Source organism: Oratosquilla oratoria, chromosome 19, assembly GCF_046742065.1.
Source record: "Oratosquilla oratoria isolate Oo_2021 chromosome 19, ASM4674206v1, whole genome shotgun sequence".
Lineage (NCBI taxonomy): Eukaryota > Metazoa > Arthropoda > Malacostraca > Stomatopoda > Squillidae > Oratosquilla > Oratosquilla oratoria.
The window spans coordinates 22,330,860-22,349,049 of record NC_134795.1 but is presented as its reverse complement, the minus strand read 5'-3'; the positions used below and the strand labels follow the sequence as shown (position 1 = coordinate 22,349,049).

The 18,190-nt window shown below is 40.6% G+C and overlaps 1 protein-coding gene across 3 annotated transcripts in view; it reads right to left on the bottom strand.

Moving 5' to 3' along the window:
* Positions 1-12,501: 12,501 nt before the first annotated feature.
* Positions 12,502-18,190, bottom strand: part of LOC143035794 (juvenile hormone esterase-like) — a 21,834-nt gene continuing 16,145 nt past the window's right edge. The window contains exons 9-13 of one of the 3 annotated variants that reach the window (XM_076202759.1): positions 16,918-17,062; positions 16,437-16,563; positions 16,212-16,326; positions 12,944-13,035; positions 12,502-12,716 (exon numbers count right to left, since the gene is read on the bottom strand). In XM_076202759.1, coding sequence (XP_076058874.1) covers positions 12,955-13,035; positions 16,212-16,326; positions 16,437-16,563; positions 16,918-17,062 — 468 coding nt within the window. In that variant the 3' untranslated portion in view covers positions 12,502-12,716; positions 12,944-12,954. Of the gene's footprint in view, positions 12,764-12,943; positions 13,036-16,211; positions 16,327-16,436; positions 16,564-16,917; positions 17,063-18,190 lie in introns of all 3 variants that reach the window. The other 2 variants (XM_076202760.1, XM_076202758.1) reach the window with 2 other exon arrangements.

Below are 18,190 nucleotides of genomic sequence, written 5' to 3'. Positions count from 1 at the left end.
TTTTAATATTGTGTAGAACAATATATATATATATATATATATATATATATATATATATATATATATCAAATGTATACATACGCTTGGCAAAATCCTATGCAAAATATATAGTATACGATATTAAACAACAAAACACACTGAGTCAAAATGAAAAGAAATCTTATACTTGCACAGGAGGGTCGACTCTATGTCATCAAGGTGTTTCAGTTCAGCAGTGACTACACACGAGCCGTCACTGATGTAAAGACCGTAAAAGCATTACCTAATGTCCTTTAGTTTATAGGATTTCAATATATTTTTCAATTTAGCTCTTGTTATAAAACTCCGGCTGTGCACTTGCAGACAATCGAGTGACTAGATAAGAGATGAAGATTATCTGAATAATAATGCAGTAGAGATATGCAAGCACATGCTGACACACACGCGGGCGCACCCCCCCCCCACACACACACATACACACACTGCGTTCATTCATAAGGAACTAAGGAGAAAAGGGAAAACAAATGGGTGTAGAATAGCTGAAAGATGGACGCATGACTTGGATTCCCAACTTTTTTATAAAATAGATTTTTTTTTATTGTATGTAGAGTATGCATGACTTTACATCCTGTTCATGTTATTTAATGTATGTTTAAGAGAGGGTGGAGTGCCAGAGGACTGGAGGAGTGCCTGTATAGTTCTGCTTTACAAGAGAAAAAGGGACAAATGTGAGTGTAGTAGTTTCAGAGGGAAGGCTTATGGGAGGACTTTGAGAGGAACAGGAGTGGAACAGAGGGAGTGATTGGTGAGGATCAGTATGAGTTTTGAAAAATTTGGGGGTTGCGTGAATCAGATTCTAGGATTTTTTTTTTGGGGGGGGGCCTTTATGGATTTTGAAAAGGGTTATGACAGGGTAAACAGAAAAGCACTGTGGGCTCTTTTTCAAATATATAGGATTAGAGGAAAGCTGATAATGGTGGTCAAGAGCCTTTACGAAAGTAATAGAGCCTGTGTCAGAATGAGAAATAAAGAGAGCGAGTGATTTGAGGTAAAGGTGAGACTGCGTCAGGGCTGTGTCATGTTGCCAAGACTGTTTAATGTGTACATGGACGTAGTGGCGTGGGAGGTAAAGGCAAGGGTAATTGTCAAGGAACTGGAGATTGCTAAAAAATGGAGAAAAAGGGGAGGTGAGCCAGTTATTGTTTGCTGACGTACAATGCGCTTGTGGCAGGGTCAGAGGAGGGATTAAGGGAGTTAATGACGGAATTTGGAAAGGTAGGCGATAGAAGAAAGTTGAAGGTATAAGTGGATAAAAACAAGGTGATGTGATGCACAACTGTAGAGGATGGCAGTAAGTTGGAAGTAAGCCTAAAACGAGAGAGGCCGGAGGAAGTGGATAGCTTTAGGTTGTTGGGGTCGTATGGGGTAGGAAAGGGAGGTAAAATGTAAATTGAGAGAAACAAGTAAATCCCCTGAGAGCTTAAAAAGTGTTATGAGAAATAGGAAACTGGTAATGAATGCAAAGAGAAAATGAAGAGTTGACTGTGCCGACGGCTTTGTATGGGGCAGAGATTTGGAATTTAAGAGAAACAGAGAAGAAAAGGTTAAATGTGCTTGAGATGAAATGTCTGAGAAGTATGGTATGGGTTACTGGATTGGATAAAGTTAGAAACAAGGAGGTGAGGAGGAGAGCTGGAGTGAAAAAGGAGATGGCAGATAGAGCTGGTGAAAGATTATTGGGATGGTCTGGACACATGGAAAGAATGAGTGATGAAAGATCAGTAAAAGAGGTGTGAAAGGTAGGGATGGAGGGAGTGAACTTGAGGGGACGACCGAGGATGGGACAGATGGATGTGGCGAGTGGGGCATTGGGTAAGAGGGGAATGTCTGTTAAGTAAGGAAGGGAGAAGGCAGCAGATAGGAAAGAATAGAAAATTACTGTATATGGATGTTCCTATTATTCAAGGAAGGGAAGGATGGAGGCTCGGGATACGGGTGCTTATGTATAAATGATATTTTGACGCAGTTCGTCATCTTTGTTCCTGCGTGAAGGGACGAAGAGGGAGGAGAGGAGAGATTAAGTGAAGCAGTTTCGTTGTGAATCTACTGTGTCTTACTGTATTGCGTTTGACGCATGGTAGTTGGGAATGCAGGGATGACCTCTCATACATGTGGAGATGAGATGGGAGGGGTATAAAAGTTAGTGGAAGGAGAAAGAAATAGGTGAGAATAGATACGTACCTCTGATTTAGCTACTTCCTTTATAAGGTGGAAAAAGCTCTTGGTATATACAGTCACGCAAAAAAAATCGTAACACATTAGCATATAAAAATTGTAATACGCAATTTACGTGATACAATTTTTTTTTTTGGGGGGAGGGGGGTTTATTCAATACAAAGAGAATGGAAGAGGAGAAGACAGTGTCTGTTATCGTCGAAGTCTCGGTGCGGGAGGTGGCTGGAGTTAGCTTCCTTAGCTCCCGAGGCCGTCTGTCTCGGCGGTGAAGGTGACGGGAGATTCCCCCCATAGTTCCTGAGACCGTCTATGTTTGGGGAATTCCCGGTAACCCCTTATATTCACTGGGACCACGTCATGAGCCTCGCATTAACTGACGATTGGGAGACTCATTTTGTCCGACCCGCCGCTTCGCGTCGGACTTGAAGGACTCGTTTGTCCGTCTCGATGCGGTAGGCAGGTTAGTAGGCAGGCAGACAGGCAAGCAGGGAGGTTGAAAACCTGGCAGGTAGGCTGGCAGGCAGGTAGGCGAGTTGACTATGTGATATCGGGTTGGTAGGTAGGCTGGCAGGCAGGCAGCCAGGTAAGCAGGCAGGCTAGCATGCTGGCAGGCAGGCTGACAGCCAGGTAGGCAGGCAAGCTGGCAAAATGTGTGTATATATATATATATATACATACATATATATATATATACATACATACATATAGATATATATATGTATATATCTATATATATGTGTGTGTGTGTGTGTGTGTATGTGCACACAATATATACATGCACAAACACACACAAATATATATGTATACATATATATATATATATATATATATATATATATATGTGTGTGTGTGTGTGTGTGTATGTGTGTGTGTTTATATATATGTATATATATGTGTGTGTGTATGTGTACACATAAATATATATATACATGCACAAACACACACACATACATATATGTATATATGTTACGCTTCTCCGAAGACCAAAGACTATGTCCACCGGAGGGAGCGAACTAGGGGAAATGCTAGGTTAGAGAACAAACCAGTGGTATAATGTCTGTGTTTATTTCGAGTGCTAGAGTGTGTGTATTGTATATGGGAGTGGAAAATCAGACTACTTGCCTTGACCTGATACTCGGAGCAGCTGTCTAACGACTGACTTTCTTCTGTCTTTTTAATTTAAGGAAACCTCGGTTACTGTTAAGCACCTCCCTCTAAGGCCGTACAGTTCATCTTGATTTTTCTATGATTGGCTTAAGCTGTAGCCCTTACAAACTTTTGGCCAATAGCTACAGTCACTACACAACGTGGGCTGGCCTAGCCGAATACACCAGGTCTTTTCATTCACTTGATATATATGTCCTTCTCGATAAGGGCTGTCATGGGGTGCCGAAACATTTATTTTTTCTGATAAGGCTTTTAGGCAAGGTCATGACGAGGTCAGGTAGGGGTATGGCGAGATCGTGAGAATCAGGTTCTCACAGACCCCCCCTTCCGAGAATCGTGTGTCCACACACGAAAAGTAGCCTGCGATAAACCAACTCCCAAAACACAAACACACAATCAAAGCAAGGGGGAGAAAAAACTCTGGGGGACCCGGCCGAGAGAAAGTTAATAGGGGCCCGCTATCAACTCCTCGAACGAATGGTCCCAGAGCGTAAAAAAATATATATATATATATATATATATATATATATATATATATATATATCAACATATAAAAATACAGCAGAAATGAATAGGTACCTAAATTAAACAATAATAAAAAAAAAATGCATAGCCGAGCAAGGTGCCGGAGCCCCACTAGTTCCGGTGATAAAGTCCTGTCGCTGAGGAGTGTGAAGGAGGCCTCTAGCGAGCCGATTGAGGTAGTGTATCCCTGAGCAGCACAGACACGGCAGTGTCTGCGAAAAAGGCCTATACCGCGGCGTCAGCCCCGCGTCGGACGCGCAGGGCGGGTCGGGGCCAGCCACGCCAGCTGGACATGACCGCGAGCCCAACCGTGAGGCAGGATAGACCCGCCACGTGCCATAATGCCCGTATCTGCGGCGGCGGCGGCGGCTGATAGAGGATCTCGAGGTGAACAGGTGTTGGTGCCCTAGCAGGTGGTCCCAGGGCCCAGAGGCGGTTGGAATAGTGTGGCTTCCACCTCCGAAATCCACCGAAGGGTTGTCCCGCCAAGGATCTGTAATAAGACTCGAGAACAGCAGGTGGTCCCTTGAAATGTGTCATGGGACTAGGAAAGGGGCGACTGCTCCTTGCGTCCAACAGGTCACCGCGACGCTGTAGCCTGTCCCTCCCACACTCTAGCACCTATTATTTCTTTTGACTATGAGGTAGGACTCTCATTTAGTATCAGAAAGCACTAAAACTATCATTTAGTCCTCTTAGTTACTCCATTGTCTCAAATGAGCACAAGGTCAAGTTACTAGGCGCCATTAAGGGCACTAAATCTTATTAACCATAAAGTTCATAAAAATAATGTAAGTAAAAATATGCTAGCAATGATGGATAGGTATCCAGTGGTAGAAGGGGATGTTAAGAACTTAAAATTGTATGTCCATTAACCGTAAGGTAGGTATGAATTACTCTAAAATACACTTTAAGCACTCGTGTTTTTTTTTTTCAGTTCATCCCTTTTGCAGAAAGGGTGTCAAAAAGTCACTTAAACACCTTCCGCGAACGAAGAGTTCTAGTTGGACCATCGTCTTTATTTACTGTATCACTCTTTGTTTCCTCATTAACACGTCGTTCTGCTAAATCATGTTCATGCACCGGGTACACTCGTCCCACATTACTGTTCTCCAGTGGTGACAGGCATTCCTCAACTTTGATCCGATCGGTGTGGCTAGAAACCTCTCTGCCTGTTTTAATATTTTTAAGTCTGTACACAACCTCACTGATTTTTCTCACCACGCGGTACGGACCGTCATAAAGAGGTTGCAGCTTCCTCCGCACGCCCTGCTTTGGTACGGCGGGGATGTAGACACGCTGACCCAAAGCTATTGCTTTGTACTTTGACTTAGGGCGATATTTCTCACGGTCCGCGGATCCCTTTTCTAAGAATGACTGACAGCGGTTAAAAACCTTGTTTGCAATTTGGCAAGTTCGCGCGTTTAGGTTGTCAATATTGTACCATGGCCTTTCATCACTAAAAAATGTCAAGTATGGGATGGAGGGGTCCTTTTTGAACATTAAGAAGTGAGGTGAATCACGCACCGTTCGGTGGTACGCCGAATTGTAAGCAAAGACTGCCAAAGGTAGCATGACATCCCAGTGTAAAGGGCTTTCCATACTTAGGTTTCTGAGAATTTGTACTATCGTCCCATTCACTCGCTCGACGAGGCCGTTACTTGATGGATGATACGGTGTTGTCGTCCGTTTGTCAACCTTCAGCAGTGTACATACTTCTTCCAGAACCTCGTTTACAAATTCACCTCCACCATCAGTGATGATTTGTTGTGGAGCAACGTGAATACTGATAAGGTGGGAGATGAAGGCTTGAGCTATTTCCTTGGCTTCCTTGTTCCTCACTGGCACAGCGACGAGAAACCTTGTGAGCACATCAATAATCGTAAGTATGTACTTGTAACCTTCAGACGTGGTAGGAAATGGTCCGACCACGTCTAAATGAGCCCTTTCAAAATTTTCTAATACATCGGGAAACCGTTGCAAAGGAGCCGGTGCATCCCGTGAGGGCTTGCACTTTGCACATACACTGCAGCGCTTCACAAATGCCTTAACGTCGCGATCCATCTTCAACCAGAACGCGAACTTCCTTAGTCGTTCTAATGTTACTCGATGACCCCCATGACCGGAAAGGGGAAGACAATGCGCGAGGTGTAACGCGGTCTCAATGAAGTGGTCGGGTACAACCACTCTGTATTGTTTCTTGTCATAGACATTAGTGACAGTGTGGTATAATATGCCATCTGGCATTATAGAAAAATCTGATAAAGGAAGTTTTGATGGCGGTGGTTCCGCTGTTTCTCCGCGTAGGTACTGTTTTATTTTGCCCCAAAATTGGTGTTCATCCTGTTTACTTCTAATCTCATTTGGGTCCCATTGTACAATTTCATCCGGAGCTTGCACACTCCTCTCCATTTCCTTTGTTGTTGACCTAGCTCGCGCACTTCTCTCCTTGTCCTTCGTTGTTGACGATACTATGCAAGAGTCAATGGGGTGGTCTGCCTCTCTTATTCTAGACAAGGCATCCGCCACTAGGTTCGATCTTCCGGGTATGTATTGAATTGCCAAATCAAAGTCCGCCACTGCCATCTGCCATCGTAACACGCGCGTACTCGATCCTGAGTATCCGAAAAGCCATTGTAGTGGTCTGTGATCGCTTACCACCGTTACCGGAAATCCTAATATAAGTGGTCTGTTCACTGTCAATCCATAGTACACCGCGAGTGCCTCCCTCTCAACCGCGGAGTATTTCCTCTCACTGTCATTTAGCGTGCGACTGAAAAATGAGATAGGTCGTCTATGACCGTTCTCATCTGGCTGTTGTAGTACGCCCCCGATCGCAAAATCACTTGCGTCTGTATTGAGCACGAAGTTCTTTGTGAAATCTGGGTATGAAAGGATCACATCCTGTGTGAGGGTATCCTTTAGTGTTTGAAAAGCCTCATCTGCTTCCTGTGTCCAACTTAGTGTGATTTTTGCATTACACTTGTGACGTGGCCCTTTCATCATAACAGTGAGGGGTTTTGCAATGTGTGCTAAATTACGAATAAATTTTCTGTAATAGTTTGTGAGACCCATGAACTGATGTAGTTCATTTAACTTAACTGGTCTCGGGAAGTCTCTCATGGCTGCGATCTTTTCTGCTTGGGGTCGTATGCCTTCCTTTGATATCACGTGCCCCAGATAGTTAATCTCATCCTTAAAGAAATCACACTTTTCCAATTTGAGGGAGATGTTTACTGACCTTAGCCTTGCCAACAGGTCCTCCAAGTTTTTTAGATGTCCGTCCCAAGAGGACCCAAAAACGACTACATCGTCCATATAAACAAACGCTGCTCTGCCGATTAACCCCGTTAATGCCATGTTCATCACTCTCTGAAAACATGAGGGGGCATCTTTCAATCCAAATGGCAAGGTACGGTATTCGTAATGCCCGTCTGGCGTACTAAAGGCTGTTTTCTCTCTACTATGCGGTGCCAGGAGAATTTGATGATATCCCTGTCTTAGATCTACACATGAGAATATTGTGCTTTTCCCTAAACTCCTTAAGAGTGAGTCGATGTTGGGTAGCGGGAACCTGTCATCTTCGATTACTTTATTCAACCCTCGAAAATCTAAACACAATCTTAGGGATCCGTCTCTCTTTACAACTGGTACTAGGGGGCTGTTGTAAGGCGATCTAGATGGTTGTATGATGCCCTTCCTACACATCTCCTTTATCTGCGCTTTCACTTCCTCTTGGTGTTTCATAGGAATAGGGTATGGACGCTTGAAAACAGGTGGTCCTGCACACCGTATCTCATGGAAGAAGTACGGGATAACTGTAAGAGGCTCATCTTCTAGTGAGAACACTTCTTCATACTTTGTCACTAGCGCCCTCAACTCTTTGTTCTCCTTGCTATTTTGTTCTGGAAATTTTGAATTAACAATTTCAAGCAATTTTCTGATACGTGAATCCTTTGATATTAATCCTATAACTTGTCCTTTTGAATTCAATCTTCCAATTTGTTTACATTTCTCCTCTTGAGTTTGGTCAATTTGCACTTCCCCCAGTAGGTTTACCTCGCCTACTGGGGAGTCAGGCATTATTTCTATTTCCTCCGGTTGTAAATGGAGGTACGGTGCCTTGAACCAAAAATCTCCTTTGTTGTTTTGTTGAAGCTCTACAATTCCGCTGGTTAAAATCTGGCTACCTTCTGCTCTCTCCCGGGGCACGAACTCTGCCCTGACGTTTGGAGGTATAATTCCTAAACTCTTGCTTTTAACTACCAAACCGACCGTCCCACAAGAGAATCCAGCTAAACTCTGGGCTTCGATAAAACGGACGGGGAATGTACACTTGTGTGGTTCTGCTCTCTCCTTTGTGCTTGGTTCACATGGGCCAGGGGGTGATGTAACGATGTCATTCTTGTGAAGACCGGGTGTTGATGACGTACTCCCACTAAATTCCTCATGTTGCAATGTTGTCTTATTGCTTCTCTTGTCTGAGGCCCTCGCATGCCCATACTCACACCAGTTCATCAAAACACTCTTCTTATCCGCAAGGCACTCAATATTTCCCTGTCTAGAGGGTATGAGTTCCGCCGGGACCCTTTCGCCTCGTATGTATATCTCTAGTGGTGCTATTTTCAGTCTCACCCGGTTCTCTAGCGCAAAATCCATGCCTAGGATTAAGTCCACCAGAAGTTTCGTTTCACTCACAACAAGAAAGTCATGCTCAACTTCCAAGGATGGAAAGGTTAATGTGAGTAGTACGGATCCTGTATGACGTAGTGGAGATCCATTCACTGTTCTTAACTCGACTCCGTTTCTTTCATAGTGGTTCCTCTTACTGGGGGCCACCACCCCCTCTTGTACTAGGTACACTTCCGCACCTGTATCTAACATAATCTTCCGCGTCTCACCATCAACTCTTGCATTTAGTATAATCAGGCCTTTCCCTTTTGCTTGTTTTGTTTGTGCAACTTGCACCAGCAGGGTTGAACTCCCTCTGTGTCCTTTCTCTGTTGCTACTGGCTTCTCTATTTTTCTTGTTAATAATCTCGTCGTCCCATCTTTCGGAACTTCCTGTGGCCTCCCTCGTTTTTTGAAATATTATACTTCTGGGTTGTCCTTCCTTGTATCAACGCCCAATTTCGTTTGCCTGCCTGGCCTATCGAAGGGCAGTTAACTCTGTCATGTCCCCACCCCCAACACTTTAGGCACTGAGAGTCAGGGCGGTGTTGCCCCTGCCACCTGGAGGTGTTAGAGGTGCTCATTCCTGTTTGGTATGCGTCATCCCGAAACCAACATCTCTCCTTAGAATGGCCTGTACGACGGCAAACTTCGCAGTGTGGCATGAAACGCCTCCTTTTAGGTTCCCTCTCACCCGCACTATATTCTAATTCTCTCTTCGTACTCTTATCAGAGCCCTACCCATGTGATCTGTTAGTCCTGCTTCCTCCATCATATTTCCTTTCAGACCTTCTCTTCCCTGGCACCTCCAGTCGAGATCTGGTATGAACAGCTGTCATCATGTTCACTTCTTGTTCTGACGTTTCTTGCAAAATCTCTCTCCTACTTAGTTTGAGTTCTGGGTGACTTGTAACATAACTAAGTGCCCTCGTCATCAATTCAGTGTAGTTCTCAGGAGATATATTGGATGCAGACTCTGCAAATCCTGCTGGAAATATGCTAAGGAACCTCCTTTGGGCCACATAACGGGCAGGTGCCTCCTTCATGGGGTCACGATCTATTATTTGGGAAACTAGAGATTGTAATCTGATGTTGAAATTCTCTAGGAGCTCGCCTTTGAATCGTCTTGCGCTTTCCAATTCACCGAATAGCTCGTCACTTGAGGTTGACTGCGGATAGAAACTCAAAAACATTGTCTTAAATCCATTCCAATCATTAGGGAAACTGCTCTTGCACATGTGGACAGCCTTAGCTGTAGTTGACCCAGGTAGGGTTCTCGAAATAACGACCCTTATGCGTCCTACATCTGTCCAATCGGCTGATTGGCACTGATTGTCAATCATGCGTATCCACGCATGTGCATCTGGACAGACAGTGTATTTTGGATGTTGATCCATTCCCGGCGCAATGAAGTACGGAAGGTCATCAACCCTTCCAATTTTATCTTTGTCTCGCTTATCCAGCTGTTCGGATAACGTTTTGCAGATAATATCTAGATCCCCCTCCATTTGCCCCAATCCTTTATGATCCTCTGGCACAGGTGACTCGTTTAACGAAAGGTGCATAGCCACTCCATCACTGATTAGCTCCATATTGGGATCAAGGGTGCCCTGTTCCCCCCGTTCTACAGTGTTTCCAAGGTCAGCCATTCTTTCCTTTTTTTTTTTTTTTTTTTTTTAATTGAGTTATCGCTCACTGTAGCTGTTAACCAACTGTAATTTTGTTTATGTTTTTTTTTCACAACTTGACTTCCTTCAATATCACCACTCTTCACACATCACCTGTATGTTACTTCACTTATAACTGTCTTATTATCTACCACTGAATCTGTATACTATCACTTCACTTGTAACTCTTATTATCTACCACTGAATCTGTATACTATCACTTCACTTGTAACTCTTATTATCTACCACTGAATGTGCATGCTATCAACAGCAACAATATCGTTCTCTCCCGTGTAGAGTTATGTATCTGGGTAATTTGTGCTTGCGTAAGGGGAAATGATCCCACCGCTAGCCACCACTGTTACGCTTCTCCGAAGACCAAAGACTATGTCCACCGGAGGGAGCGAACTAGGGGAAATGCTAGGTTAGAGAACAAACCAGTGGTATAATGTCTGTGTTTATTTCGAGTGCTAGAGTGTGTGTATTGTATATGGGAGTGGAAAATCAGACTACTTGCCTTGACCTGATACTCGGAGCAGCTGTCTAACGACTGACTTTCTTCTGTCTTTTTAATTTAAGGAAACCTCGGTTACTGTTAAGCACCTCCCTCTAAGGCCGTACAGTTCATCTTGATTTTTCTATGATTGGCTTAAGCTGTAGCCCTTACAAACTTTTGGCCAATAGCTACAGTCACTACACAACGTGGGCTGGCCTAGCCGAATACACCAGGTCTTTTCATTCACTTGATATATATGTCCTTCTCGATAAGGGCTGTCATGGGGTGCCGAAACATTTATTTTTTCTGATAAGGCTTTTAGGCAAGGTCATGACGAGGTCAGGTAGGGGTATGGCGAGATCGTGAGAATCAGGTTCTCACATATATATGTATGTATATATATATATATATATATATATATATATGTATATATATTTATGTATATATATATGTATATATATGTAGAGAGATCCCTAAAACAACACGTGATCCACAAATTTTGCTGGTGTCCACTAAGAAAATCGGAAGAATACAGTAATTCCCAAGCGCTTTCGTGTAATTCACATCTTCAGGGGAATGTCACCTTATTCATTATATTCGGTGACACATTATATATCTATAGGGTGCCCAATGGTCTACGCCGTCATTATGACGGTACCCCACATATCGATGGGGAATTTCCCTGTTCGCCATCAGGGAAGTGCTAGTTAGCAATGGGTCCTGCGGCTGTTTATGCGAGTTACTCTTTGTCTGATCTTTCTTACAAAACCTCTTCGATATGGATGGCCCTACAGAGATTTCTCTTTGTCGACATAGTTTTTGTAATCATCAAGATTCTCAAGCCTATCCACCACGTCTGATTGCGCAATCTTTTGACTTCAAAAGTCCTTCTCTCATTAACAAGCTATATAAATCGTTAGTTCGTCCACATTTGGAATATGCTGTTTCCTTATGGTCACCTAATCTCATTAAAGTCATTGACAGATAGGAAGAAGTACAACGGCGAGCCACAAAACTGATTCCAGATATCAAAAATAAAACATACGAAAATCGACTAAAACATATTAATCTGTTTTCCCTAAAAGAGCGTAGACTCAGAGGTGACTTGATACAGGTCTTTAAGATTCTTGAGAGAACTGACATCAAAAGTGACAAAATTTTCACACTGAATGAGAATCCGAAACTCTCAGGAAATAGATTTGATTTTGAAGTGGGTAGAAACAACTTCGCCAACCGTGTAGTTAATGAATGGAATAAACTTCCTACATGAGGCAGTACAATGTAGTTCAGTTCGAAGCTTTAAGAATCGTTTAGATAAACAGCTAAGGAAGAGGCTGTAATGACTGCCATAAATCTTATATTACTTATTTATTTGAGTGTTATTATTTGTCTGTATATTACTGTATTTGCTTGGTTTTCATTTATCATTATTTATCTGTCAATTTATTATTTACTATTTAATTGTTTATTATTCAACTATACCTATGCATTTATTCATTTTATTTATTATTATTTATATTTTTATAACTTTTTATTTATTTATTATTACTATAATTTCTTTTTCGCATCCGACCTAGTTATAGACAAAAGGTCTCTTGACGGCATGCTCCGCCTTTGTAATCCTTTGTCCCAAAGGTTCTAGTTGAAAGGTAGTGCATGCATTACTAGAAGAAATCTATCTTGTCACAAAAGTTTTGATGTCTATCCTGAGGGTAGACCCCAGCTGAAGAGGCTAAAAAAATAAACAAAAGTGATTTCGGTTGTTTCTTTTATTCACTTCCTGGAATTCAGAGGGTCTGCACATCTAGCCGATGGGTTGAGCATTCCTTCGCCATCGTCTCCTCTGTCTAGCCCCAGTGATTATGCTCTTTGTGCGATCGCCCTCAGGTCCTTGGGGTCGCGGGACAGTGAATCAACGACCAGTTGATAGAGAACTTCATTCGGTAGAAGGTTGGATCCCATCAGCTGCAACCCATCTGACGACACATTCAACCGCAAGGTTATTGAAATCATCTGACGCTGTCTAGAACATGAGAGTATATGACCATCTTGAAGGATATAAGTAGAGTACATCATCTTTAATCGGAATAGGTCTGGCAATAACGATTTTGTATGGAGCAGTACAATGTTCTATTAGATATTTATATTTCATTCATTGAATTTTAATTCATTTATGGAAATTAAATATTTGAGATACACATACGTACAAGGAAGTTACAATTCATCCCTGCGTGGGGCTCTCAAAATCTTCTTAAGTTTTTGGAAATGGGGAAGAGTTAGGAGGAAGTCTCTCCTCTGAAATGAAAAAATGAACTCATAAACAAAGTATTTTTTCTGAAATAAAGTAATTTTTGTTATACTACGTACAGTGTAGTTCTAATTGTTTGCTGTGGTTTTAAACACACTTAAACAGGTCAATATATGAGATCTGGGCTCTCATTCTGAGTGCAATTGCTACCGATTACAAGTCCAACACGTGATCCAAGACCATGGTAAATCACTTTCACTCACACACTCACACACATGTATACACACACACACACACACACACATATATATATATATATATATATATATATATATATATATATATATATATATATATATAGTAGAAATAATCACAAAAACGCGCGACGAAAAGATATTGCAGAAACCACAGGGAAATGAAAGTAGGAATACTGAACGTTTTCGTTTATTACGACATCCTCAGATTACAAGAGAGAAAAAATAGAACACAATATATTTATACAGAAGTAAGAAAACTGGGAGAGGTTATAGCCACATAAAACCTTCGGACATTATACATACATACACATTCAATTACACATGGAAATGTTAATGGTAATAATAATAAAAAGATACATAAACATTCATATACACATGGAAATATAAATGGTAATAGTAAAAACAACAACAACAACAACAAAATCCAAAAGAACAAAACCATGTGGCCGAAAGATCCATAGGACATTTGGTACAATTCGGAAACTTGGTGCTGCTTTACTATCCTATGATTATAAAATTGTTTAGTTAAACCAAAACACAAGTTAATATTATTATAAAATTATACAAAAAAAAAAAACAGAACACAATATTTAACAGAAATAAGAAAACTGGAAAGGTTATAGCCACATAAAACCTTCGGACGTTATACATACATACACACTCATACACACATAGAAATATTAATGGTAACAGTAAATGAAAAAATACATACACATTCATATACACATGGAAATAATAATGGTAATAGTAAAAAAAAAAAATGAATGAAATAAAAAATACAAAAGAACTAAACTATGTGGCTGAAAGGTTCACAGGACATTTGGTACAAAATTTCCTAATTGTACCAAATGTCCTGTGGACCTTTCGGCCACATGGTTTTGTTCTTCTGTATTTTTTTGTTTATTTATTTTTTTGTTTGTTTTACTATTACCATTATTATTTCCATGTGTATATGAATGTGTATGTATATTTTCATTTACTGTTACCATTAATATTTCTATGTGTATATGAGTGTGTATGTATGTATAACGTCCGAAGGCTTTATGTGGCTATAACCTTTCCAGTTTTCTTATTTCTGTTAAATATTGTGTTTTTTTTTTTTTACAATTTGATAATAACATTAACCTGTGTTTTGGTTTAACTAAACAATCTTATAATCATAGGATAGTAAAGCAGTACCAAGTTTCCTAATTGTACCAAATGTCCTATGGACCTTTCGGCCACATGGTTTTGTTCTTTTGATTTTTTTTTTTTTTTTTACTATTACCATTCTTATTTCCATGTGTATATGAATGTGTATGTATTTTTTATTATTACCATTAACATTTCCATGTGTAATTGAATGTGTATGTATGTATAATGTCCGAAGGTTTTATGTGGCTATAACCTCTCCCAGTTTTCTTACTTCTGTATAAATATATTGTGGTCTATTTTCTCTCTTTTGTACTCTAAGGATGTCGTAATAGACGAAAACGTTCAGTATCCCGACTTTAATTTCCCTGTGGTTTCTGCAATATATATATATATATATATATATATATATATATATATATATGTATACAAACACACATGCATAAACACACACAGAAACACACACACACACGCACATATATACACACAAGCACATGCATACAAACACACACACACACGAGCTCATGCTCACTTACACACAGATGTCGATCACAAGTCCAACACGTAATCCAGGGGCGTAGTGAGTCTCATACTCATACGGAATCAATGCAAGTGTGTATGATCTCTCCTCTAATCAGTTTGATGAAGATACAATGTATGTTTGATCAGACGGGTCACTATAGTAATACCAGAAAGCGTTACGAATGCTTGGTATAGTGCTACCATAACATAAATAGTAAACATACATCCAATCGTTTCCTTATTCAGAAAATTGTAGATTCAATGTATATATGTTGCTATAGTTATACCAGAAAGCGTTACGAATGCTTGGTACGCTGCTACCATGACATAAATAGTAGACATACATCCAAATCGTTTCTTTATTCAGAAAATTGTAGATTCAATGTATATATGTAACACCACGAATTTCAACTTGTCACAAGATTAATATCTGAAACACTGAATCTATATTGAGCCAAATGATGTGTCCTACAAACATCTTGCATCAGAAGATTCAGGCTGTTGTTTTTTGTTTGATCAAAACCTAGAAATGGAAGCATTTCAGAGCCTCTGAATTACTCCAGTATACTGCAAACATACAACCACAGTGAATGAAAATGTAAGATTGGAAACTGGTATGTTATAACACATTTGTAAAAGTTCACTATTAACCCACTATCGGAGAAATAATAACGGAAAGTACAGAGAAACTGTATATTTCGACTACTCTCTGTAGTCCTCTTCATTCTGCTGAAGAGGACTACAGAGAGTAGTCGAAATATACAGTTTCTCTGTACTTTCCGTTATTATTTCTCCGATAGTGGGTTAATAGTGAAAAAGTAAGATATTATATAGATAGATAAACAACTAGATAAACTACACTTCACATATTGGCAGACTTTACACCAAACACGAACCTCTGGTACGAGACATAACACCCTGCCCAGACAACACAGACTACTTGTCATATGTTATCTCTCCCAAAAAAACTAATTAACGTATATACTTTTACCAATCATGATTAATCTTGATTGCATAATAATGTGCCATAGGACCATTACACCACACCCACCCACACACATATATGTGTGTGTTCGTGTGTATGTGTTGGTGGGTTGGTGGATGTGAATATATATTATATGTATATAATGTTGTCAGATAGATATACATATAGTTTATCTCTGTAACCCATTTGCACCCACTGTATTAAATTTGGTACATATAAAGGCTACTTTATGATGAGCATCAGACAATTCTATTTAGCATAGTTCATAGAGGAAGCAATCATTTGAGGAAATATGATATGTAACTATTGATCAAATAATGGAACTCACCACTTTCCTGGTGTCGTTTTCCATGTGTGGTTTAGGATCGAGAACAAGCTGCCTTAAGGATGGCTCCTTGACAGACTCCCACTTGAAGCCCAGTGAATCATCAGGAGTGGGATTGCTGAGTGTGTGAAGTGGAGATACCAAAATGAATGAAATAGTATTAGAAAAATTATCACTATAATTTGAATCTTCACCTTCTCCAAAAGTATAACTGCAGCAAGACCTTACCCTGTTTCGATAAAGTTCACCCATAGAGTAATCATTAAATCCCTAAGGGCAAGATCGTCTTCTCTCTCAAGGGGCTTGAAGCGTCCTCCTTCAAACAAGTAAATTAGGTCGTCACCATGAGTAATCCCTGCAAATATTATATTTATCTATTTTGTGATAGCGTCATAGACAAGATTAGGAGTATATTCAATATCCTGATGATGAATATAGGGTGTTTTTTTCTTATTCTATACTAAGTGAGAACGACGTCCTTGCACATCGCGTGAGCTTGAAAGTAAATAAATGAGGTTCTCATTTACTTATTGTACTGATTTAAGTAAGCCATAAAGGTAATGATGTCCTTCGAAAATGCAAAATATAAGGTCTACAAAATATGTACAGCTACAGCAATCTGAGAAGTTGTTTTTTGTGTTTCTAATAACATTTGGGATTTATGATTATTTTGACCTACGATGACCAGTATTTCACAAGTCGCACGTACATCTTTTAGACATTTCAGTACCAAAGACGTCCCCAAGGGAATGCTGGCCTCTGTACTTTAATTCTTGGGCATAGACAGGATGATGTCGACTGTGGACGAGTGCTGATACATCTTGACCAACCATGACATTCATATCAGAGAAAACCTGGAAAGAGTCTTCATATTATATAAAGCTATGTTTGAGGACAGTAAATAAAAAAAAATCCATCTAAGTTCATGCTATCAATGCCCCTGATCTAATTTTATATATACGCTAGTAATGCCAAATAAGTATACACTCTGGTGTTCACCATGTTGATATTAGAGAACAAAACGGCATATACACTGTTATGTAACATTATAGCATTCCTAAAAAAAATTGTCCAACTTCATGATAAAGTTTGTTGTTTTCACCAACTTAATTCATTTTCCTCACCCACAGTATCTTTTCTAGCACCCCTGCACACATTTTAGAGGATTTGCAGTTATGTGAAAACGAGGAAATCGAGGAAAACAAGGAGCTAGAAGAGCCTTGGATAAGGTACGAATTAACACAATATGCGACCAGCTTCGACTTGTGTCTACTTTGAGATCTTTTGATGATTTCACTGACCCTTGAATCTGCAAGTCGATGACTTCACCTGGTGACAATGTCCGGTCTCTGGGTTCCCCTTGTCCTGGGTTTACGCGTAGCCTAAACAAGCTGAAGGCTGGAGACACAATTGAGGGAGTACAACGCGGACCACCTCTGACACTACCGCGCGGATTATGTGATGGAGACTCTTGTGGACAGCGTGGATACATCCACTCGACTAAAGACAGTTGAACATATTTGCACGGAACATGGACAAGAGAGCAAGGAATTTCGGAGGCGGTAGTTATCCAGAGAACTGACAACATTAATCAGAAGCGCGGAGATGGTGCAAATTTGTGGGCATCATGGATGGGGAACTGATCATAGATGAACTCGGCCTACTTGAGCCGCAACACGAGGAGAACAGATCTCAACGCAAGTGAGAAGCAAGCCCCATACACCCCAATACGAAGAGATATTGTACTATAATCAACCACGTGCAAGATACTAAACAACAAGGAATGGCAGAGGTTTCCAATGCTTTGGCAGGACCAACCAGGAGCGAATTAGGTCAGAGACCAAACTGGGCGAGTTCCACAGCAAGCGAATTTAAGGGCCAACCAAACCAAAAGCAGATCACCACAGCTACAGAATAATCACGAACACTCGTCTTAAGATAAACAACACAAAAATTCCAGTGAGAGATCATGGCTGTGTGCT